The 24,680-nt window shown below is 31.9% G+C and overlaps 1 protein-coding gene and 1 non-coding gene across 3 annotated transcripts; one reads left to right on the forward strand and one right to left on the reverse strand.

The window, feature by feature from the left end:
• The first annotated feature begins 2,716 nt into the window (after window positions 1–2,716).
• On the forward strand, window positions 2,717–23,430 carry LOC123708738 (solute carrier family 23 member 2). Of its 2 annotated transcripts, none has more exons than XM_045659597.1 (14): window positions 2,717–2,800; window positions 3,487–3,544; window positions 5,800–5,898; window positions 6,290–6,410; window positions 9,824–10,057; window positions 10,969–11,104; window positions 15,124–15,244; window positions 15,329–15,470; window positions 15,936–16,049; window positions 18,988–19,127; window positions 19,854–20,001; window positions 20,373–20,594; window positions 22,200–22,314; window positions 23,235–23,430. In XM_045659597.1, exons 2-14 carry the CDS (start codon window positions 3,494–3,496, stop codon window positions 23,320–23,322), a joined length of 1,731 nt encoding a protein of 576 aa, XP_045515553.1. In that variant the 5' UTR covers window positions 2,717–2,800; window positions 3,487–3,493; the 3' UTR covers window positions 23,323–23,430. The 2 variants fall into 2 exon arrangements, with proteins under 2 accessions (XP_045515553.1, XP_045515552.1); XM_045659596.1 differs by lacking the exon at window positions 2,717–2,800 and adding an exon at window positions 2,930–3,050.
• Trnaa-cgc lies at window positions 7,346–7,417 on the reverse strand. The gene has a single exon. It is a non-coding gene; the product is annotated as a tRNA-Ala (tRNA).
• Window positions 23,431–24,680: the final 1,250 nt, after the last annotated feature.

Raw genomic sequence — 24,680 nt, forward strand, 5'->3', positions numbered from 1 at the left:
AAAGACCTCATGGTGTTTTAAGCTATCCTTTATTATAACTGTACTTCCCCCACTGGATTTATTACTTGGGTGAAGGGCATGGTAGGCATTATATCCTTTAAATTGAATGTATGACTCCCTGGTAAAATGTGTTTCCGATACCAAGCAGATGTCAATGTTTTCATGTTTAAGAATTATCTGAAGTTCTCTTTGGTGTTTTAAAAGCCCATTAGCATTCCATGCCATTATTTTTAAAGCCATTATTGCTTAAGACGTTTGGGAGCAGCTATTTTGGTGCCGCTTTCTAGTTTTTTAAGTCTTTCATCAAAGGATGTCAATAATGAAAGTATGGTGTTAATCTTTTCCTCCATGCCTGTGCTAGCTATCTCATTTTGTTGTGTTGGGGATGGAGTCTTAGGACCTTTAGTTACCTGGGCAAAGGAAACAGTTTTGGATACTAATTTTGCTGGTTTTACCGATTTGTCCGTTTCTATCATTGATTTTGATTTTAAGACATTTCTCATTTTCTGTAATTCTTTTGCTACTACACAGCCTCTGTAATTAGCTGGATGTGACTCACCACAGTGAACACACTTCGGTTTCGCGTCTTGTGGCTTGTTACAATCGACTGTGAGATGCTTTGCAGTGCATTTCACACACCTCGGCTCCTTGGAGCAGTATTTCTGTGTATGCCATAAGCCTGACACCTCTTGCATTGGGGAATCAATTTCGGTGATTTCAGTGGCTGTACATCAATTTTGCAGCCAAGTATGGATTTTATTTCGTAGATATTTTTTATGTTTTCCTGATGGTGGAAAGACAGAATAAACATGTTAAGCGGTTCTTTGGTTTTCCAGCTATATTTGACGGCTGCGTCTAAAATTTTAAATCCTTGGCGAGTAAGGTCTTCAACTATCCTTTCAGGCTTGCAAGAAGCATGGAGATTTTTTGCCATTACTCTTATTGGCCTGCTCTGCTTGTTTTCGTAAGAGAACCACGAGGTATCTTCTTCTTTAAGATGTTTTGTGATCACTCTGTAGGTAGCTTCACTATTGGTGTTAATCTTCACCGATCCATTTCTAAGCATTTTTACTGTGAACGAGTCTTTATTCAATTCTTTTTTAAGTAAGGAATCGTAGAATGATTGGTATTCAATTACATTTTCGACAATAATCGGGGGTGGAAGGGGTTCTTTTTTAGGCTTTTCTTTGGTTACTTTATTACAAGTAACTTCTTTCATGGGGGAAGGGGAGGTGTTTAGTTTCCTTTTCTTTCTGGTTTTTTGTCGCACCCATTCCGTTTCTTTAGCCAGTTCTTCTTCGTCCGTCTCATACTGAATTGATTCAGCGGCTGCCTCGTCCCTTTGTGTTAAGGGCTGCTCTATTTTTTTCTCGAGCTGAGCTATTCGTTTCTTCAGTTGATAGACAATAGTTTCCAGGTCCGAGCATCGGGCTCTTTCCTTTTTCAGTTCAGCCACTAGAAATTGCTCGTTTTGGGTTATAATTTCAAAAACACTTGGAGATGACATCATAAATTTAATATAATAATTAAAATTATAAAGACAAAACCTCGCCTTTATTTATTACACAATAACAAATATTAGGTCAACGATTCATCGTAACGCGATCGCGGCGCTGCGTCAGCGCGTTGCACTTATTCGGTCACAATAATTAATACGCGACGTTTCTAACCGAAATGGAAACAACTACTGTGTTAAGTAAAGTGTGTTTCAATAAATATCTGCGGAATGAGTCCATATAAAATCGATATAGTGTAACCACATCGGCCAACTGTACTGAAATTACAAAAAAAATTTTTTTTTGTAATAACAGTAGTAGTGTTAAGAAAGGAACATTTACCCCCGTAAGGGAGAGAAATAGAAGAAACCTACAACCCTAATACATAATTAGTGGCTTTATAAATATTAAATCTTTTATGCACTAAGCTAACAGCTTCTGACTTCTATCAGATCCCAACGATCAGAGGTTCAAGATTGTGCGTTTTTCTCTAAACTTTGTTACTTTGCGAGGTATGTGAGACGAGAATAATAATTAACACGAAAGTTGTGTTCAAATATAATATATTAAATGAAAATTACAAAAAACTAACCTAATTAAACATATTGACTTATTTCATGTACCTATTATATTATTAATGTGAATTGTCAGTGTATCGCGCATCTTCAGCATTTTTGGGCCTCACGTGGAATCGTGTCAACAGAGTCAGCAGATTAGAAAATTTTATAACATATAGCATAAAGTTATATAGATTATTACATTATTTTTTAAGTGGAACACATGCAATTTACGAATATATCAGCGCACTCTACGACTTATACTTATATTTATGTTTTAACTTATCCGTGCCAGCCCGCATCGCCCGCTTTATCGCATACACGGTGATGTGCACTCCCTTGAGAGGGGCGCCATTTCTTTGGTTAGGTATAGTATATATGTAGTCAATAGGACCTTTTATACTTTTATTCGAATTGAATAAAGTGAAATTTTAAACGTGTATGTTAATAGATAAATAAAAATTACTAAATTATGAAAATAAGTTATAGTAAAAGATATTTAATAACCATTTAGTATCAAATCACTTCTTTAAAACCTATAGTAAATCTAAAATAAGATTAATTTAACGAGTAAAATATTTGTTTTAGCACAACATCATAGTAGGTAGTATAATATGCTTTACCTACAGCATAATAATTGTAAGATTCTGTTAGTGAGACGCACTAAAAGAATTGTTATTAAAATCAGGTATAGAAGTTAGATGATAATTACTTATTCATCTAGTACCATCTCGAATATCACCAAGGGTAAGAAGCTCACTTTCGCTATTAGATTATTGAAACAAATTTTTACAACTTGTATAATTATAATGTCTGATAATGTCAATTAAAGATGTCAACTGTTCAATCATAAATGCTACAATTCAGTTCATTGTAAGACAGCGGGCGACGCGCGCGCACATTTCAATGTCAAAAAGTATTTTCACTCGGTTTCAAACCAAACCCTACATTCATAGGTAGTAGGAATAACATATTTGTGAAATTATTTTAGAAAGAGGTAAGGTTAAAGTGTTGATTAATATTTATCCATATTTATCTAGTCAAAGTAATTTTTATCAGTCCAGTTTTTAGAGAAATATTAAACTAATACCCATACAAATTATGTCTCGTCAAACTCTTAAATTTTTTTTATTATTTCCTACAATCTTCTTTTAATTGTGTCTTTGCATAAATAGTACATTAGTTAAATAGTATTCTGGCGTATTAAAATACCGACCACATAAAAGTCTCTTATATGTATTAATTTGTAAAGTATTATCTTTATATTTATATTAGAGTACTCGACATAATACCTGCATCGTAAATGCTATTTAATCACTTAATCGATTTATGTAATTCATTATAGTGAAATCGTTTCAATATTAACGACGTCGAGTAGCTAATTGCTACTCAAGATATACAAACACTTATTAAATTATAATGCTCTTTTTTAGTTGAAAAATGATTCTCGACAATATTCAAATTGGAATGGATACTATGACGAATGTGGAGGTAAGTTAAATTTACGTTAATCCCGATTGTCCGATCTAGTTGAACTAATTATTGCTACGCACACTAAAAAAAATTATTAAATAAAAAGCCTTTATTCGTGTTAGAAATATGGTTGTGACAAAATTAATTAAATTACAATTATTCCGTGGTATATGGTACATGTTTAAAACAACGTTTTAGTAGTCTATTTGTTGCATCTAATCGAACACAAGTCGTATAACTACACCTACTAGACTAGGTTTCGTTATTTACTCTTGGTTGTTATACGAAAGATCAACGGACTTTGAGCGGGTACTTATTAATTCGAATGCGTTTACTTTGTAACTTGACTTTGAAGGAGCTTAAAGTCTATTGTTTATTTAGTTGGGCGTTAGATTGAAGTTATCGGATCCACTGCGCTTCACTGTGAGTATATATCATAGTATTGGGCAGGCCATTTAGCACGATATCCAGAAAACAGGTGGAAGTATAAAGTGACGATGTGGCCCGTCACAAGCGGTTAACGGCGAGCAGGTAGACCAAAAATACGCGGGTCAGAAGATGCCATAGCTGTAGCGAGCAAGCAATTGATGGAAGTGCCGAAAAATAAAGATGTATGCCTTAATCTGGAGGAGGCCTGTACCCAAAATGGGGTTCTTATCCTATACTAAACTGTATTGAATGTAATACTGTCTAAATTAAATTTTATATATTTTTTATGTTGCGTTGGAAACAATTAAAGGATTACTAATAACACCAGCTAAATAAGATATGTATTGTAAAGTAAAGTACCATATGAATTATACTTTATAAATATATAAAATCATCGTGAAGAAACCGTCTATAATAACAACTATACTAGCATTATCACTTACTAAGGTCACGGTACTTCTTACCACAGTTTAAAAAGCTGTAGATTAATAATATAATAACTAGCTGAATAAACAGAACAAACAATAAGCGCCACCGGATAATGTATCCTTTATAATTATATTTCTAAATTGTTTAGAGATGAATAAAATATGTAAGTTCTTTGTATCAAATGGCCTTCGAGCGATCATCGGTAAAACTTGCCAGAATTATTCAAAAATCAGAATATCAATGTTACGATTTTTTACGCCTCAAACAATGTTTTCACCGTTCTCTTGGGCATTGTGCCACTTACTTTTATGTTTCGTTTATAGGCAAAGTCTTACTTTATTGTCTACGGAAAATGAGTTTTCCGGTTGACATTGCTTTTGTTTTAAGTAACCTCGTAAGTGTAAGATTAATGATCTCACGAAAAAGAGTTTTGTTTATATTTCTGAAGGAATATTACAATGTAGCAAACCTACATTATTTCTACTTTATCGATGTGGAGACATTAATTAAGATTTAACAGTTACTTAAGACATTTAGTAATTATTTAAATAATAGAACCATAGAATCTTAACACCGAAAATTTAAAAATGCATAGTGCATTGCAAAAAGTCAATGCATAACATAACCATTAGATATAAGTTGAATCTTAAATTTACTAAATACAAATCGATAAAGACCCTTGTGTATTGTGTGTCTATTCAAATAGACTAAACATGATCTAAGAATTAACATTATATTACTATAAGTGCTCTGTTTGATTGTAGTTTATTTGTATAGTATACTATAATACGTTATAACATATTATTTATAGTGTGATATTTTCATTAGCGCTAAAAAAATTCCGCTTCAAGATTGTTGGTTAACAAAAACCGAATATAAGTGAATCAACGAAGAAGTCAAGGCAGGACAGACACATTCTGCATCGTTTCACTAAAGATTCTTTGTAGGCCAAAATAATTACTTCGTAATCAAACCCAGCACCCCTCGGGCCATGTGTGTTACCAATTAAACTTAGGCGATCGTACGGTATATAACAAAATAACGAGCCTTGTTCTGTGGAAAAAATAAGGAGTTTATATTACTTATATCGGAAGTATTACGTTAAAGCTAAAACGATGTATCGGTTAAAATAATGCTTAATTCAAGTAAACGCAAATTTATGACATTATTTACATAAGACTTTCTCGATTTCAGCAATCAGTGAGAGAAAGTAGTAGTTACGAAAAAAAAATATTTTAAAATTTGTTTATAACTTTCCGGTTTTCAACCCATTGTATTCACTTCAAGCACAAAAAAACGTCTAAATATATTTAAATTAACTATACTACAGACTTTCGCATATATTATTCTCAAATAAGGGGACATTTATTTATGAATATACTAGAAGAACAAAATAACAGTAATTTTTTTTTCAGGAATTGAACATCTCAGACGAAGAAGAACGAAAGGGTAACGTTACTTATGGAATCGACGATATTCCTCCATGGTATTTGTGTATATTTATGGCGTTACAGGTATGTGTATTTAATATATAATTAACCAAATTACTACGATTACTATATTAAATTTAATCCATGTTTATAGTTTTTCCAACTCATCAAGTTTCTTTAAAAAGAAAAGTTATTAACCTTTTCTTCGTATAATCTTTCATTTTCTTCCTGGAAAATGACGGGATATAAATAATTTGTGGCACTCATTAGTTCGTCCACTTCATTGAAAGTAGGTATCAAAGTAAATAAGTATCGAAAGGGCGCTAAAGCAAGAACTCGTATATTTTAAGAAGACGCGAAGTCTTACCCTTAGTTACGACATTTCAATAATATCTGTTTTAATTTATAGTTGCCTGGTACTTGTATGTATGTATTTAGATATATTATTTCAGTAAATAATATTTAAAATTTCCAGCACTACCTGACAATGATAGGAGCAATAGTAGCAATTCCATTCATCCTCTGTCCAGCACTTTGTATGGAAGACACTGACCCGGACAGATCCAATATCATATCCACCATGATATTTGTGACAGGTTTGTGGCATTTTTGTTAAAAATAAGAAAAATCACGATTCATTTCTAAGTACATTTGTAAACTATTATATTTATTGACATATATTATAACTAAATATATATCGCAGGCTTCAGACGTGATGTAGTGAAAGCTGTCAGTAGTTATAGCTTCATGTATATTATATGAAGTATTTCAAGTCTATAGTTAATTTTAATAATATATAATATAATAATATAGGTAAGTTTTTTATAAGTAAACTTCATGTATATATTATATTTGCCAATTCGCCGTTCGTAATATACTTCAACAGTACATTACGCAAAATTTTTGACATTATACGATTATAAATGTTTAATGTTTATGGTTTTATGTTTTCCATTTAATAATTAAGTGGATTATGGTCTCTAAAGACAGTTAAAGATAATCCTTAAGCAAATATGTCGTGATAACTACAAGAATTATATTTACAAGACATTTAAATGTTAGGGTGATGAAATTCCAGAGATATTGTTAAAACGCTTTTGCACTGTTTTTCACTTCTTAATCTAAGATAAAACAGATAATAAACAAATCATAAAAATTAGTTTACAACCTTAAGGTGATACGTACAAAGAGCGATATTACTCGTCTAAGTTTTTTACTTATTTTATAATTATTAAATGATTTAATTAACGTATGGACGTTTTAGCATTGCTACCAATATTTAAAAGTTTTAATTGTTTTAATATTCTTCATATAAAATTATGCCGTTAAAGAACTTTGTTTGAACTATTGAGGCCTTCTCGATTTCTTCCCTTGGTATTGGGAGTCTTTTGACTGCTCTTGACTGAATTTTACCGTTTATAATTTATTTATTTTCTTTTATGTATCAAAATGTCTAAGAAGTATTATCAGTTTAAGAACAAAAATACTTTTATAGATATTATAGGATTTATGTAGTGATAAAAAATGGAGTTGGAGGTGCTGGGATTTGAACCCAGGACTTTCAGCATGCGAAGCAGACACTCTACCACTGAGTTACACCCCCGGGTACCTTATTGCCGAAATAACTGTATAGTTGATTCAGCAAATACTCGGGACCATATAACAAAGCGTGATTTCAAACATTTAGAGTATTAGAATACTTGCAAAGAAGCCTTTAAAATATTTTCAGTTCCGCAGAAAATGCTTTGATGTCTATTGAAACTAGATTTTTATACAACAATGATACATTTGGACTTGTTAGGGAGTGCTAATTGGCAATTACTAACTAATTGTGTACCTGGATCGGAATTTATGTAACGGGGAAAACTTGCAGGATCGGAGTAAGCCTTTCGGTATTGATTGCAACTATGTTGCAAACCTATAACGTTGCCACCGTATTCTGTAAATATTGCTTATTGATTTTACATGCGAAGTTACTTCACCCGGCTATTGGTCTTCGGGAAATCACAGAGCTGGAGTAAGTCATGCGGCGGTTAAATAGGCACCTGCTGGACAGACGTGCCCTCACAAGGCCGCATCTCACTTAATGTCAGGCGGGATTGTGTCTAAACGTTTGTATAGTTCTGTATAAAAAGTTATTTCAAGTCGAAATTCACATTCTCAAGATCACTTACGATTGCGAACAAATTTGATTGATATATACAAGTATCTAAATAGAAAATGTAAACTTCGATGAAAGAATCTTCGATATTTCTATAAAAACACATTTGATAATGATCACTAGAACGATTTTTCATTCATAAAACTACCAGTCAGGAGTTAGAACCAAGCTATAGAAAATTGCCTATCAACTGCAATAATCCCTGTCACTAAAATGTATTTCCCTTAATAAGCACCTTCCCTTGTTCAGTGACCTGGATAGATTAAATAGAGGAAGTGACCTTGGACACGAGTTGTAGATACGTGTTTAAATATCTGAAAATGTTAATAGTACATTTTTATTATCTAAAACTAGTTCAAGACGTATTTATTTTCAGACTTTTGTCACGCAACATTTTGTCATGAAACATGCCCTGAGAGTAAATACAGAAGTAGCTCAAAGATTTATTTAATATTTTTAATTCAATTCTCTGCATACAATTTTTATATTGCCCCTAATTTTACTCATGTTTCATTACAACAAATCACTTTATGAAATAAAATTAGAAAGACGTCCGAATAGACATGGATCAGACACATTTATGCTTTTATGATTTTTTAAAGGAACTGTAGTAGGCTCGCCAACTTTAATATACATACAAAACTCACTCACTCTGCTGGCTCGGCGAAACATGTGTCGTAGCCGCTCTCTCTACTGTTCCACTTCCAAGTAGTTTGATTTTTAGCAACAGCGGGTCTTTCTCCATTCTGTTGATCCATTCGTACCTGGGCCGGTCTACTGTTCTTTGCCTGAGAAAATTCGATAGGAAAATTGCCCATGTTACTTTTTATCTAATATATTTTACTCCACCCTTTCATTCACATTGTCGCATAACTGATAAATTTTCACTTATAATAAAAATAATAAAGAAAATAATTATTTATTCATGACTTTACTGACACTACTCACACATTGCTTACCACGACTCGTGGACGTATAAAACTCTAAGAATATTTATTAAAATTAGTTCTTATTAATCAAATACTCAGTTCGCCTGCTAGGTAAGTAAACGTAAGCAAAATTAAGATCTCCCTTTGATGTCATTTAACGAAGCTAATAGCTTTTAAACTTAATTAAAATAGTTCCGAGACTAAGGAGCTAGAAAGTCACATCACTCAAAGGAACTTTGTACTTCCTATTAACCGCGTCTGTAGTTAAATGATCATGAACTTACGCAATGCGTGGATGAACTGGATAAATTTTTTAACCTATAAGTGAAACGACATAGTTAGGGCCGCATTTATTAGACAATATTTGACCAATGCATTAGACATTAATATTTTTCAATTAATATGGATTTAATATAATTTACTATAAAAATTAAGAGAAATTTTCTTTCGTTTAAGGTAATATAATTGTCATAAATTAATACTCATAATGAAACTTCCCTCTCTCGGCTACGCGCTATTGTCGCTATTGCTATCTAGCTCGGCCATAAGCTGTAAGCAGCTTAACATCAGTCTAAAATTGAATCGGATTCGTTTTTGCCTCTAAATATATAATATATACCTTTTGTTTAAACTATGAATTCTTTTAACTATCAGTATGTTCGGTATACTTATTGATATATTTTCTTTCTATGTGCGCATTTAACATTAGCTCGAACGGTGAAGGAAAACATCGTGAGGAAACCGGCTTGCCTTAGACCCAAAAAAGTCGACGGCGTGCGTCAGGCGCAAAAGGCTCATCACCTACTTGCCTATTTGACATACAAATGATCATGAAACAGATACAGAAATCTGAGGCCGAGACCTAAAAAAGGTTGTAGCGCCATTGATTTATTTTTTATTTTTATTAATATATTTTCAGGACTTATTACGTGGTTACAAGCAACATTTGGATGTCGTCTGCCCATCGTCCAAGGAGGTACTATATCTTTCCTTGTTCCAACTCTGGCGATTCTTGGTCTTCCCACTTGGAAGTGTCCAGAGCAAAGTGTTCTGGCTGGCATGACACCGGACCAGAGAAGAGAAGTGTGGACAAGCAGAATGTGTGAGCTGTCTGGAGCGATTGCAGTCTCTGCTTTGTTTCAACTTATTGGAGGTAAAAATACTGGAGCACTATAATATTATTCCTAATACTCTAATTTACATCTTTTCAATTAATGAACTAGATCGAAATCGATTAATAATTTTTCGTTTGTTTTGATTTTCCTTTTTCATGAACAATCTCAATGGGAAAGAAAGTGTTTCGGATATGGGGTCATGCCTGTGTATGCTCTATATGCACAAAGAGGATTATGAGATTGAGAAAGAGAGAGATTTTATGTATGAAAAAATAGACATATTAATCTAGCTTTTGTTGCACAGTAACAGAAGATACAATTCCAATAGTTTATATTTTTTGCAAGGACCTGAAAATAATTATGTCATTACAAGAAACTTATCAAACACGAATATTATATATGCTCATGCTCCGTCACGAACCTCCTCATTTTTTAATGGAATTTTTGCTAATTTACTCTTTAAAAAGAACATTTGGCACATATTACGATTATTAATATATTTAATAAGGCATGTATATCATTCTAAGAAAAAAACTTTATGAACGTGAAACAATCGCAAACTGCTTGCATCGTTTTCCACTTACTTACTTTTGCTCAAAACTCTGCTGTCTTTGTGTAAACTTTCATTAAAATAAAACCGGAGCTTTTCCAAAGCCTTGGTTTTTAAATATTGTACTTAGCTGTGTTCCGGTTTCACCCGCTTTGATTTAGTAATAGCAAGTCCAAAGAAAATTGATATATCAATATTGGTATCTAATACTCATGAACGTAAATACTAAACTGCGCAACGTATTATAAATATAATGTCCTAAAATGTCCTATTACAAAAATGTTATTCGAAACTCTAGTCTCTTAGATTCGTTAAACCAAATAAATACACAAACTCTTCAAAAATTCTTTAAACAGTTTTAATGCCCATATACAGTTTAGTTTCTCTGTGTGATGGCAGGTTACTTTGGAATAATCGGTTCCCTTTTGCGGTTCGTGACCCCACTTACAATCGTCCCAACCGTGGCTCTGGTGGGGTTGACTCTCTTCGATCACGCTGCAGAAGCCGCGTCCGAGCAGTGGGGCATTGCTGCAGGGTAAGTCTTGTATAAATAAAGCTGGAAGCTGTACAGGCAACATAAGAATTATCAGTACGCAGTGTTTTAAAATTACATATTTTCTGATAGTTTCTATATAAATTTATACCTGGAGCCCCTCCAGGAGCCCTTCTTTCCCGTGCACTTCCACTTGATGGAAACGTTTGGTTGCATCCGATACACTATCTGATATTCGTGTGATAGTGGAGCATTAGAAAAATAATACGAATTATTTAATACACAAGGATTATGAGACTTTAATAATGATTTTTGACGTAGTTTTTTTTATGATTACTGTTTTGACTTCATTCACTGAAGTTTATTGATATATAGGCGCTATTGTTACTCCAAAATATTGTTACAATACTTCATTACTGTATTACTTTTAGAAATTCATACGAATTACAACGTTGATAGATTTTTAATAATTACTACCGATTTGGGTACCATAATGCGCTATTTACCTGTAACTTATAATAATATTATAATTCATACTAGTATTACAATAATTGTAATACGTTTGCCACCGGGAATTACTAAAATCATACGATTTAAAAAACTATCAAAATCCCTATAGGTTTGGTAACTTTGTAATATTTAAACTATATATGCAAATTAATGAAGAACCTTATACAACGAATGTCTACCAGTTAGTTATTTAATTAATTCCATTCTATTCTAAGATATGACAAGCAACGTATCAAAATAATTTATTTGAATTTTGAATAATGATTTCTCTTTCAAATTAATGCTATTTCTGAAATAATTTGAAAGAGTTAATCCCGTCCCGTTAATACTGCTAGAATTCACGGGCACGATACTGTTTATTTTGACTAGTTAAGGTTAAAGGTTACACGGGTTTTTCAGTACGGGAACGCAGATGTCAATTTCCAAATAAGGTTTCAAATGCGATTCAATAAAGCTTCTGGAGCAAATATATAATCAGTGAAATACTAAGTACAGTTTCTAAGGTTATAGAATGTTTATTTCTAAACAACTTTATTTTTACACAGAAACATTTATACACAATTAAATTGTTTTCGCCAACTACTTACACTTACACAAAATAGAAAAAAGATAAAATAATACAAAGAAACACTAACATTTATGATAAATAGACTCCTATTTAGATAGTTATTTAAAAATTTATAGTTAATAAATCGTATTGGATTTTCTTCAGTAATTGAAACATGGCAGGATGAAAATATCGTTCTTAGCTTACTAAGTTTATAAGCCTTTCACGCAGAAACAAGAAATGCTTTCCCGAAACCAAATCTGCAATATCTAAGTGAATCTAATACTGGTGGTTATTTATTTGATAGATAGTAAATTCTCACAGTACATTAAATTATTAGAACATACTGTCCTATATAACTGCAACGTGATATAGATCAATACTGCAACGGGTAACGACCCATGACCTTTCGGACACCGCTCTAGTTTAAACGTTCCAGTAATTTATTTTATATATATAATTGATTTTAAGTGGCTTCATTTGATTCTTAACATAAAAATAACATCACATAAACATGGTTTAGAACAATATTCGAGGAAGAGTTCGTGGAAACTTGGAAACATTTTTAATTTGAAAAATTTGGTTTATTATTATAAAGCTGAATAGTTTGCAGGTCATTGTTCGAGGATGACTTTAGGCCTATATAACATCAAATAAACGCGGTTAAAATGTAATACGTCACCTGGGCTATGAATGTTACTAAATATATTTAATTTATTCGTCTATCTATATAGTACCATAAGTAAGTATAAAGTAAGACCTATTTAACATTGTAAAAAAGGATCAACGACATTCCATCCGGCCGTGTGCCATAGTCTCTTAGAATATTACATTATAATTGAATTTTTGTTAAAAAACATCCACCCGTGCGATATCGGGACAATCCAATAGTAAATAAAATAAGTCCCTCTCCAGAATGGACTCCATTAAAACTTTCCAATTCAATAGTTTTCTAGTCATACAGATATGACTAGAAAAGTACTTTTTACAATTCCAACCGAGAAAGTTTTCTATGAATATTTTCATACAAGTTCCGTTCTTTTAAGGAAAATATGCTTGTTTTGAGTTGCGCGTTTAAATAAGTATTATCTTGTGGCATACGCTTAGAGTTTACTTACTTGTCCTGTTGTTTACCTATGCTTTGTAATATATACTTTAATTAAATTCCTCAACGGCTTCGTTCTCAATAAAATATATTTAAAGATTATTATAAAATGTTTATAGAAAATTGGCAAATTTATTTCATTTGACACAACGTTATGAATGAGTTAGAGCAACCCACTCAAGGCAGAATTATATTTCAAATGTCTAAAACCAAATTACATAATTCTGATTATTTAACGCTAGCGGCATCCCTTTGCCTGGTTGGCATTTAAATATATTGGATAAACATGGCAAGACCGCAAGACCTAAAAGGTACACTTAAATTTCTGTATATGTTTCGTGATCATTTATTTTTTCCTATAGGCAAGTAGATCAGCCTTTGTCTCACACACGCCGTCGACTTTTTGAGTCTAACGCATACCGGTTTCCTTAAATTTTTTTCCGTTTCCCGTGTGAAGTGTGAACTGAGAACTGAACTGTCTGAAGATAACTGTAAAAAATGCCACTTAAAAAGTCCATTGCTGTATCTGGGGTTCGAGCTAACCTCAGGAATTGGGGTCGCAAGATGTAAGCAAGCCAACAAACATACAAAAAATAAATTACCGCTTATAATTTTAGTATAAAGATTATCAGTTTCTTGTAATGCATTTTATTATGAATGTTGTTATTACTTCAATACAAGTAATCCATTAGTTCAACTACAATATAACATTTTAATATCACGAGATCGAATAATGCACACCGGTTATGCAAATATTAAATTATGTATGATCTACTTTATACATTGAAAATGTCAATTGCTTGCAGATTATATATTTTATGAATTATTATGTTTCCTGACGCGTTGTTTAGAAACGCAGATGCACGTGCATAAATGTTATCCTCATTTTACGAGATGTTAAATCAAATCATCATCACTCTTACCATAAAATGGATTCAAAATGCAAATGCATAAAGACCTGCTTATCTTTTTAAGGCTATGCAAGTTGTCGGATAAGTAAGAAAGACTAATGAGTTGGCAAGTTGGCAAGCTGAGCATTGGTACGCTGTCATTTATTCATTTGTCTTAAAAAAATATTAAATGCTCGGTACTACGATTAACATCTAGGTGAAGTACCTTTGGAATGTCAGTCAAAACTGTTGGCAAACCTCGCTAAATACAGATAAGATCGATACAGCTCACTTGTTGAGTTGTTTGGCGCGACCTGGTTACCATGACAACGACCCCGCGCCCAGATCAGCCTAGCCGTTCTAGGGACTTTAATTGACTCAGTTTCATACACTGGGGTAATTCAATAGCGAAATACTAATTAGTCATTCTATTTATTCTAAAGGGTGATGGGTTTGATGGGTGCAGATTTAAACAAAATAATCAAGTAACACAGGCTAAACGGAACTTATGTGACTTACGGACTTTCAAAAGGTTGCAATTCAGCTAAGAAATTTAATGACTGATTGACTGAGTCTATCAGTCATGTTTTTTATGTTATTTGTATTTGTATAAGTGTAACGAAGTGTGAATAAATAAAATAAATTTACGGCCTTTTTATAGTTTCTCGGTCATTTTAAAAGACACGAAATCGTGAACTTAATTTGTAAACAAACTATACATTTATTTATATTGTACATTCGATACAATGTTACCCCGTAATGTCTTTTCTCGATTTAAAAACTTTAAAAAAATATATTCATGGTAATTTACAACGTTTCTATTATCGAACCGTGATTTTATCTTTTCTCAATAAATTTACTTAAAATAAAATCTGTGTTCTCTCTCTGTCTTCTGAGATAAACGGGATCGACCAAACAATTTTTTAATATTAGAATAGATAACGCTAAATATTTGTTTTTAGTGAAAATTATATTTATTTTTAGCTGTTAATATAATTATTATTTACAGAACATTCATATTACTGACAATATTTTCACAATGCATGGGTGAAGTGAAAATTCCAACAGTGACGTGGAGGAAGAGTGTTGGCTTGAGTGTGACTTGGTTTCCACTTTTCAAACTCTTTCCGGTTAGTAATATTAAATACTCTCAATTCGCGTCTAAAATTATTTGGATATAGTTAAAAATAATTGTTATAATATGTTATTTCCAGGTTTTACTAACAATCGTAATAATGTGGGCTGTATGTGGTATCCTAACAGCAACGAATGTCTTCGAAGCTGGACACCCTGCACGCACTGACCTAAAGATCAACATCATTGAAGATGCACCCTGGTTCCGGGTGCCTTACCCAGGTAATCTATGATAAGTAACACTTGAAGCGGTCAGAAATTTGATGGTAGAACGAACATAGTGGTCCCACGCATATAGTGGTACCTACCGTGTATTTATATCATATTTAAAACTAACAATATTGTTTTCTTTTTTTATTTCAAATATTAGGATTCTAAAGATAAGGTTACTTAAATATTAGTGACACTTTAATATAAGTGTAGTGGACCTTTAGGACATTACTGGAAACAAGAATGTTATATTACGATTTATGAGTGTGGGAAGAACTAAAGGATTTTGGCTTTAAGTGTGCGATAATTGCTAAGATTTGGTTTGCGATTGTAACTAATATATATGAAACTTTACTAGTGTTAGTGTAGGTTACATAACTCAACATAATTTTTTTTTGTGTATTGACATCTTTTGAATTTATTGCGCACTACTACATAGCAATAGCGTCTTTATTACACGTAAATTAAATTTTGCAGGTCAATGGGGAGCACCAACAGTAAGCGTGGCAGGGGTTCTGGGCATGTTGGCTGGAGTGCTGGCTTGTACGGTGGAATCCATCAGCTACTATCCTACTACAGCTAGAATGTGCGGTTAGTGATATATTATAGGTCAAATGGATTTAAGACTTAAATTCTCTTAAATAATATCTATGACGGCTTACACGTGGTTTAATAATATTAAAACTTTTAAATGTCTTCATAGTCTTTTAACCTTTTCAATTAAAAAAATGGATTAACGGTAAATTAAAAACCATTAAAATGAAAGATGAATCCTTTAATTTATTTTGTTTTACGAATAATAGTTTTATTGCCAACTCGTAGTCGTATTTCGGGTTATTGAAACAATTTCAAATAAATAGTGAGCAAAACCACTTTTGTTTAAAAATACATAATTATGCTTTCGCTTATTGGAGGTGTCAGCTTTGAACAGTGGCTTTGTTCTATTTACTTTATTAGTTTTACGATCTTTATAAACAAGGTTATGAAATCGACAATCCAAAGGTCCTCAAGGTCAAACTTCTCGATCATGCTAACGATAGCTAATTGGAAAACACGTGAATGAATCATTTGAGTACAAATACAGGACGTGGTATTGACACAGGCTAATAGTTAAACCTTCTATTACATAGGACACTATTTACACTAGGACAATCCTGTGTGTGTGTGTATTGTGGGTGACGAGTATGTTCCGAATTACAATAAAGACCAAAAACTTAGAACTCAAAATATGCCGTAAAAGATAACCAAATTAATCGTTACTGAATTTTTATAAATTTGAGTGGGAGTGATATGTATGGGCGGGTAATGTGCATGCACGTGAGTGATCATATAAAAATGACCATCCCAGACTGTCTGGCCTCAAACTATTTTTAAATAAATATATAATTCAAAAGAAACTTACTAAACAGTATTTTTTTACCTTTAATATTCAATAAAAATAATTTTATTTTTTTGACTAAATATTTTCTAAGATATAAAGAGTATCGATAACTTTAATTGTGTACAGGGACATTAGGTTCATTAACAATGAATTATATATGTTTCTAATCAGTCAAATTTTCAAAGGACAACATTCACATGGACTGTGGTTTTAACATTTTAGCGGTAATTGTTTGAATTTTAAACGTAGAATGACTGATAATTAGGAAGTAAATGCTATAAAAAACCTGATGAATTATGTATACTAAATATTAAAATAATGTAATATACCTTATTATATTACATAAGACACCATATACACCAGGATAATCATGTGTTGTGAGTCACCCGACTGTTCCGAGTTACAAACGAACATAAACTTAGTTCTCAAAATATTCTGTAAAAGATAACCAAATAAATATTGACTGAATTTTTATAAATGTGAGTGGGCGTGTAATGTGCATGCACGTGAGTGATCATGTGACAATGGATTCCATCTCAGACTGCCTCGATTCAAACTATTTTTATATAAATAAAATATATTTCAAAAGAAACTTACATAATAGTTTTTAACCTTCAAAATATATTGAAAAATATAATATTTTATCAATGAATATTCAACATTCACTCGGGTTTTTATGTAATCCATTAAACTCAGTCAAATTTTCAAAGGACCTATTCACATGGACTGTGGTTTAAATTTTTTGTGCCGAAATTGTTTTAATTTTAAATGTAGAATGAGTGAGTGCAAATAGAGAATTTCCTAAAGTTCCTTGTAAACATTAATTGTGTTTTAAAAGCACTGAGCAATTTTACTATACAACTCTTTTTAATTTTTGTAAAGAGAAAAGTAGAGAAATAGTTACCTTATTCATTAACATACAATGAATATTCATGAACAACTAGAAAATACAACTTTACTTCATTAAACACATATATATTACGTAGATCAAAAGTACGAGTAAGTAAAAATACAGGTCTCATAATTACCACATTTTAATATGCGAGTAGTCCAATACAAATTAAAACCTACTGAAGAAAATAAAATTAAACAACGAAGCCTCGCTTTGAAAAATTTCCTGTAAATGTTTGAAACGTGCCAATTATATTATTTTTGCCTTGCTCGAGCAACTTATTAGTTGATTGCTAACATCAATAGTCCTACTTGAGTATCTGTAAGTTAATATTTTTGTATTGTGATAGGCATAAGATATATATATTTTCTTGTCTATCTTCTTATCTTCTCCGATTTACGAGAGAGTTAATGTATGTATTAAAATCCTATGTGAAAATACGAGTAAATGGATTCATTATTTTGATATAGTAAATAAATTACTATGAAACACAGTAACAAAAAAATATAAACAAAGAGTGTACCTGTAGAGTCATTTTTTTTCTCCAGTCGAGTCTCTTTTCGGTTTCATAAAATTAGTAATATTTAAAAAGAAACTAAGGTTAAAAATACCTAAATTATCTTAAATTTCTGTTGTTGTAGTTGGCAATTGACCCAACCAAACCATTGGTTGTGTTGATTGTGTTAGATGAAACAATTTGTAATTATGTTTTATCAAGTTTTAGCTATGATTTAGCATAGTTGCGTGTAAGTAGTGTGGACTCAGTTTCCGCACTTCGACGCCCCGTTGTGCGAAAAGTCCTGGCTAATTTAGCCAGCCTAACTTCTTCCAGAAGCTCAGAAGTTTCCTGTGCACTCGCAGGCACATTGTCAGATACGAATTTAATACAGAAGTTATTAATTTCTAATCCTCTGAGACTGGCTGCTTTGGTTAGAGCAACACATTCATATTGAATTTAGCATAGTTAAGAACATTAATAAGAGATATGGTTAGAAGTTCAAAAACAAAAATATAAAAGCAATATACAAAAAGTAGTCTAACTAGTAGAACCAATAGCAATTCCTAAAGTTCGGACCGACTTGACATTAATCAACCAGAGTTTTTCTTGGGTCCCATTTGATTAGCGCTCCGTTACACGTTACGTAAATAAAATATACCTATTGAACATCATCAGATGAATGTTTCTGTATTGATACATTATGAAATGTGTTTTATGGAGGTAGAGCTAAATAATCAGTATCTAATCATTATTTCAGCTGCACCTCCCCCGCCCTTGCATGCTATCAACCGTGGCTTGGGTACAGAAGGCTTAGGAACCGTTCTTGCTGGCTTATGGGGTTCTGGTAACGGAACGAACACATTCGGAGAAAACGTGGGTGCTATTGGCGTAACAAAGGTAATTCATTAAATAGTGTTTTTGCGCAAACGTAGAAGTGTAAAAGTTTTATGGATGAATCGCAATAGAAATAATATTATCGTCAAAAAATGTGAAACGTTTTTGTCGAAGAAAAGGGAAAGAATGATTGAGACCGATTGAGAGAGACTGAAAAATTGCAAACGTAGCATGAAGCAAATAGCCATGGAGCGAGAGTAGAGAAGCAACCAAGTGAGAAAGATCGAGAGAGAGAGAGAGAGTAAGGGAGATCGAGAAAAATATATGCTATTGGTTGATGTATTCGTTTAGTAGTTACATATATTACTTTAAATGGCAATTCTGTCGCTTAACGTCTTGTGCAGTAAACGCAGATTTTTTATTTATTTATATTATCATTAGCACGTATATATAGTGTGTAACCAGTGTGAATATATCACAAATACTTTTACAAGGCTTTTACCTTAGTAATAATTAATTTACAAAGAAGTTTCACTTCTGATATGTGTACTTTGTACGCACGCACTTTTTTTTACATTTGACAAGTGGCGCGTAAGAGTGTTGCGGGAATATGACCGTCTTATTCGTCTCAGTCATTTTTATACCTTTTCATTTTTATTTAATTTATTTGTTATCATCTAATCGATTGATCATTGGGTTTGTTGATCGATATTTTAATTAAAAAAATCGATTATGATTATTGCCCATATGGTAAAGATTATTAAATGGAGGTACTATTTTCTCTTGCAGGTTGGATCTCGTCGCGTTGTGCAATGGGCAGCTGGTCTGATGATCCTTCAGGGTGTGATCGGGAAATTGGGTGCCGTCTTCATCATCATACCTCAGCCTATAGTGGGCGGTCTCTTCTGCGTTATGTTTGGAATGATCTCTGCTTTCGGTAAGTAATTTTTTTTATAAAGGTCCTGTTGCATGTAATCTTTTTGTTCGTTTCTTTAACCGCAAGGTAAATTTGTTCTTTTGTATTTCAATTGATTTACTTGGATCGTAGATAGCTCAGCTCGGAATTGGTTAAAGCATTTTTATCTAGAGTTTTAAAAACAGTTTTAGTAGGGAAAATCTCTAATTTTAGACGATGTAATATAAAGAGAAAAATCTTAGCTTTTCAATTCAATTTGAATTGAATCATTCATTCGTCACTATCGCATTATACGATATTTAATGAAATAAATTTATGGCAATTTCATAACTAAATGTACAGACGATATTTTTTATATAAAACTACATTTTAATCCTCAAAATCATTACCAGGATTATCAGCTCTTCAGTACGTGAACCTGAATAGTTCCCGGAACCTATACATCATTGGCTTCAGTCTTTTCTTCCCGTTGGTGCTGACCAGATGGATGTCAGCTCATAGCGGTGTCATCAATACGGGAGTAGAAGCATTAGATGCTGTTCTTCAAGTTTTGCTGTCCACGTCAATCTTGGTCGGAGGAGTAGTTGGATGTTTTTTGGATAATTTGATCCCGGGTAAGATGCGTATAGATTAACCATTTAAAAGAGCTAGGCTATTCAATAAATGGATGAAATAACATTTGTTATTCCAAGAGATTAAAAATGATTTGAATTTGGAATGTGTATGTTGTTTCATAAATTACGACAGAGATTAGAAAAAAAATTACAAACATTGTATGAAATCGGTACTGGCTGTCAAAAAATAATACGCACTCGGACCATATACCATTTTTTAAAAGAAGTATAGCGCGACACTTATTCTTTATTTCTATACTATTCTTGAGGTTTATTTTTCTATTTATGTGTGTAATGAAAAAAAAATGCTCGTCCGTTGAAAGAATACATGAGGCAAGACTTTTAACCCAAATATTTGTGGAGTGTGTCACAGAAGGCAGTATTTACTTGCAGATAAATAAAAATAATAAAGTAAATAAGTCTAAATAATAGTAATTGTCGTAAGGCCAATGAGAAGGAGAAAGGGCATTTTTTTGCATTCCTCTCCTTCTGTCAAATTGTGTTAACACTGTAATGAAAAGAGATAGAGCAATGAAACAACGATAACTAATAAAATTTTAATTTAGGTAAATGATTTGAAAAAAGCACTCCAAATGTCGATTAATGTGAATAATGTAATATAATCTCGTTTATATAATCCGTAAGTTATTCGATTTTTGAAGGATAAATAACCTCAAAAAAGAATATTGTAGTTCACATAGTTCACATACTTCACATTTTAAGATGTCAGCAGCGTAAAATTTATTAATAAAACAATTTATAACATCATTATACACTTTTACAGAACCCTCATTCGTAAATTTTGCAATAATTCACAAACAAAATAATTTCAAGGTATTTCTGAAGTCACAAAAGTAACCTTTTGTTTTAGAATTTTTTGTTTATAACTTATATAAAGGTCACTCCAAAGTATGACCTTTGCTCTTTCCTTAAAGATTATTTTTATTTAAAGATTTACTTGAGAAAAATACACCCACGTTTAATTTCACAAGCGTCTATATAACATTTTCAGTACTTTATAATTTGGAAATAGTTTGTTCTATAGGCACAAACCTCTGTGGTTTTATGCTCAAACTGCACGTTTCTATGATAATTTTCGTATAGCAAAGTAGGCGATGAGCCATCATCAAACATACTTAGATTTTTGCGTATATGACATTTCAGTTTCTCTCAAGTTACAGACTTTAATCGCACACATTTTAAATAACTATGACATCAACGTATCAAATTGACTTTTTTTCCGTAGATAATATTGTCTTTTTCACGTTACTAAAAGTTTTGCGCGCGGGATTTATGCTCATTTTATTTTATACAAAAGCAAGTAGTTGAAGCAAAATTGTGTACTGCAATATATTGGCTCATTAAAATAAAATGATTAATCTTTCGTTTAATGGCCCTTTGGCCTGACTGATCCAAACAGTAAAAAGACAAGAAACTTTGACTAACTTCGTTCGGGCTTAATACAATAAGAATCTTTTTGTAGCTATTTAAAAACGAGCAAATGTGAAATTGTTTGTTAGTTTTTGTATCTAAGAAAAAATATATTGATACGAACATCGTATTTATTTCTATCGTTGCTATTAATTAACAATATTATGATATCAGGTACTCGTGAAGAACGTGGTCTTGATAAATGGGCGAAAGAAATGTCTCTGGAAGCGGCTGGTTCCAGTGGACCTGATACCTATGATTTCCCTGTTGGAATGAGCTACATCCGAAGGTAAGACTTCATACATTCACAAAAAAGTCTAGTCAGTCTTTCATAAAACGTTAACAGTGAATGCTATTCAAGACGGAATGTGCTGTGTCAGAATTTTCCTCTGCGTTAATGAATCCGTAGTAAGAAGTTATTTCTATAAAATAATAGAGGGAAAGTAACCATCGATTGTGTTCTTTGTAGTTTTTATTTAAAGTCACCAAAATGCCATTAAAAACTTATTTTAAATCTAAATTAAACTAACTAACTATATTTATTATAATTTTAGTAAATTTTCAATTTTAAACATTCAATTTAAGCTCAATCACGTAATCCATTTTACCAGGGCGTCATAAAACAGAGGAGTCAAATCAGTCTTTGACCAATAACGTGCGCATTGTATTTTACGATCTTTTCTTTCGCTTTAAAAGGGAACAATAAAACAAAGTAAAGGAAGGCCACAAGTCACATGTTTTCTGTACCCCTTGAAGCTAACAAAAGATCAGCTCAGTCATTGCGTCAAGTTTGATTTATTCATTAAAATAATCAAAGACCTTTAACTAAAGGTTTCTTGGTCTCTCTCTTTATTGCGTATACAATTTTTTAAAAAATACTTAAATAAAACAATGTAAAAAGACAAATTCACTTATTATTAGGCTTGAACAAAATAGCCTGAAAACAAATAATTTGTGATAAATATTGGCTAAACAAATATAGAATATACATTAAAACATTATATATTATATATGTGAATATATACATTTTTGAGGTTATAAGATATTATTAGTCGTCTTATTTTCAAACTATAAAATGTTTTAAATCAAGTTCTATTAATCCTTTCAAAAGCTACATCACCTCGAAAATTTGCTATTCATAATGCGATTTTAATTAATTTTCAGACAAATTAAGAATAAACTTTTGGATCAATACTTTATTTCTTTCAGATGGAATTGGACAACATATATACCATTTATGCCGACGTACGAAAATGGAAAATTCTCGGCGCTTTTCAAACGTAAGAAGGAAAGCTGAAAGAAATCGGGGGATTTGTGGGAGATTAAATTAAACCCAGTTCGTGACGTAAGGTGTAAATTAAATACGTAATCTCCTATATTTTAATAAACTTTGTAAATAAATCCTAAAACTTGTATTATTTATATCAAAATCTATGTGGTCCAATGTAATCAATACAATTTCATTTCTCAGTCACCTTAAAAACACATACCCGAGTTTTATTTTAATTAAGATATCACGAAACGTTCTTAAAAGGAGTATTAATAATATCATAGCGCTAAATATCCTGCATCATGAGGACACCCTCGCGTACATACCCTCACTTACACATCATCGTACAACACACTGAATTAGGTATTATTTAGTTGAGTGTTATTAATTTTAATAGATTTTTTCACTTTGCTTGAACGTAAAAGTTCGTGAATGTTTGTTTTGTATATACGAGTACGATATAAATAAATAAATTAGGTATTTTTTTAGACCGAAGCAATTTTATGAATCCAATAGAAAGCTAAATTACTCCTTAGTGTCATAGATAATAGAAAATGTTTCATTGTGGTTCGTTTTCTATTTCAATGAGATAGAAGTCGCGTCTGAGAGTATTTAAATATAAGAAAACCTGGTAAAAGACATTTTCAATACAAGTAACTATTATTTTTACACATTACAAGTATTATTAATGAATTAAAATAGTATTTAGGCAGTCTTCACTTTTGTACATTTATAAATGGATTCACAACTTATATACACTTATAAATATTTATAGGTATTAATAACTGCGTAGTAAATGTAGGTTAGATCTCTGAAGTGTAAAGCCCTTTGATCACAGTTTAAGTTCTCTTTTAAGAACCACTTTGCTTTAGAAAAAGTTGTTCTATGTCAGTATAAATGTAAAATTTGTAACAGAGATGATAAAAAAAGAAATTATGATTTTAAATACTAGATAAGTACAGGTATTAAAAGATCTAGGTGTAGAAATGAATATAGAATTTATTATATATTAATATTATGTAACCACCCAAAATAACAACAACAGGAAAACATAGCATTAATAAGAAAGAAAAAAATATAAATTACAAATTCTTCAGGACAGTTAAAAAAACTCTCTGCCAAAATCTCAAAATCTGACGTGTTACAGTTATGACAATACACAATACTTGAGACAAATTTAGGTATTAGAATTAATACACGAGCTGTGTAATCTAAATTACTCTTAGAACAGCGGCACACAAACCCATACATACAAAGCCTGTATAGAACAGCACACGTGTAGGAACATAGACGAATAGATATAGAACATTCGCTGCCAATTTCTATCATTGTTTAAGTATTAATATAAACAGTTTCAGTACACCATCACATTTTATTTTATTTTA

This window comes from Pieris brassicae, chromosome 4 (genome assembly GCF_905147105.1).
Source record: "Pieris brassicae chromosome 4, ilPieBrab1.1, whole genome shotgun sequence".
Lineage (NCBI taxonomy): Eukaryota > Metazoa > Arthropoda > Insecta > Lepidoptera > Pieridae > Pieris > Pieris brassicae.

Excerpts from the sequence above, each read along its gene's own strand:
- LOC123708738 (XM_045659597.1), top strand. The coding sequence starts at position 3,494 with ATGATTCTCGACAATATTCAAATTGGAATGGATACTATGACGAATGTG. Across the intron at positions 5,899-6,289 it reads GTATATTTATGGCGTTACAG|CACTACCTGACAATGATAGG; the intron begins GTATGTGTATTT and ends TAAAATTTCCAG. Across the intron at positions 20,595-22,199 it reads TTTGGATAATTTGATCCCGG|GTACTCGTGAAGAACGTGGT; the intron begins GTAAGATGCGTA and ends TTATGATATCAG.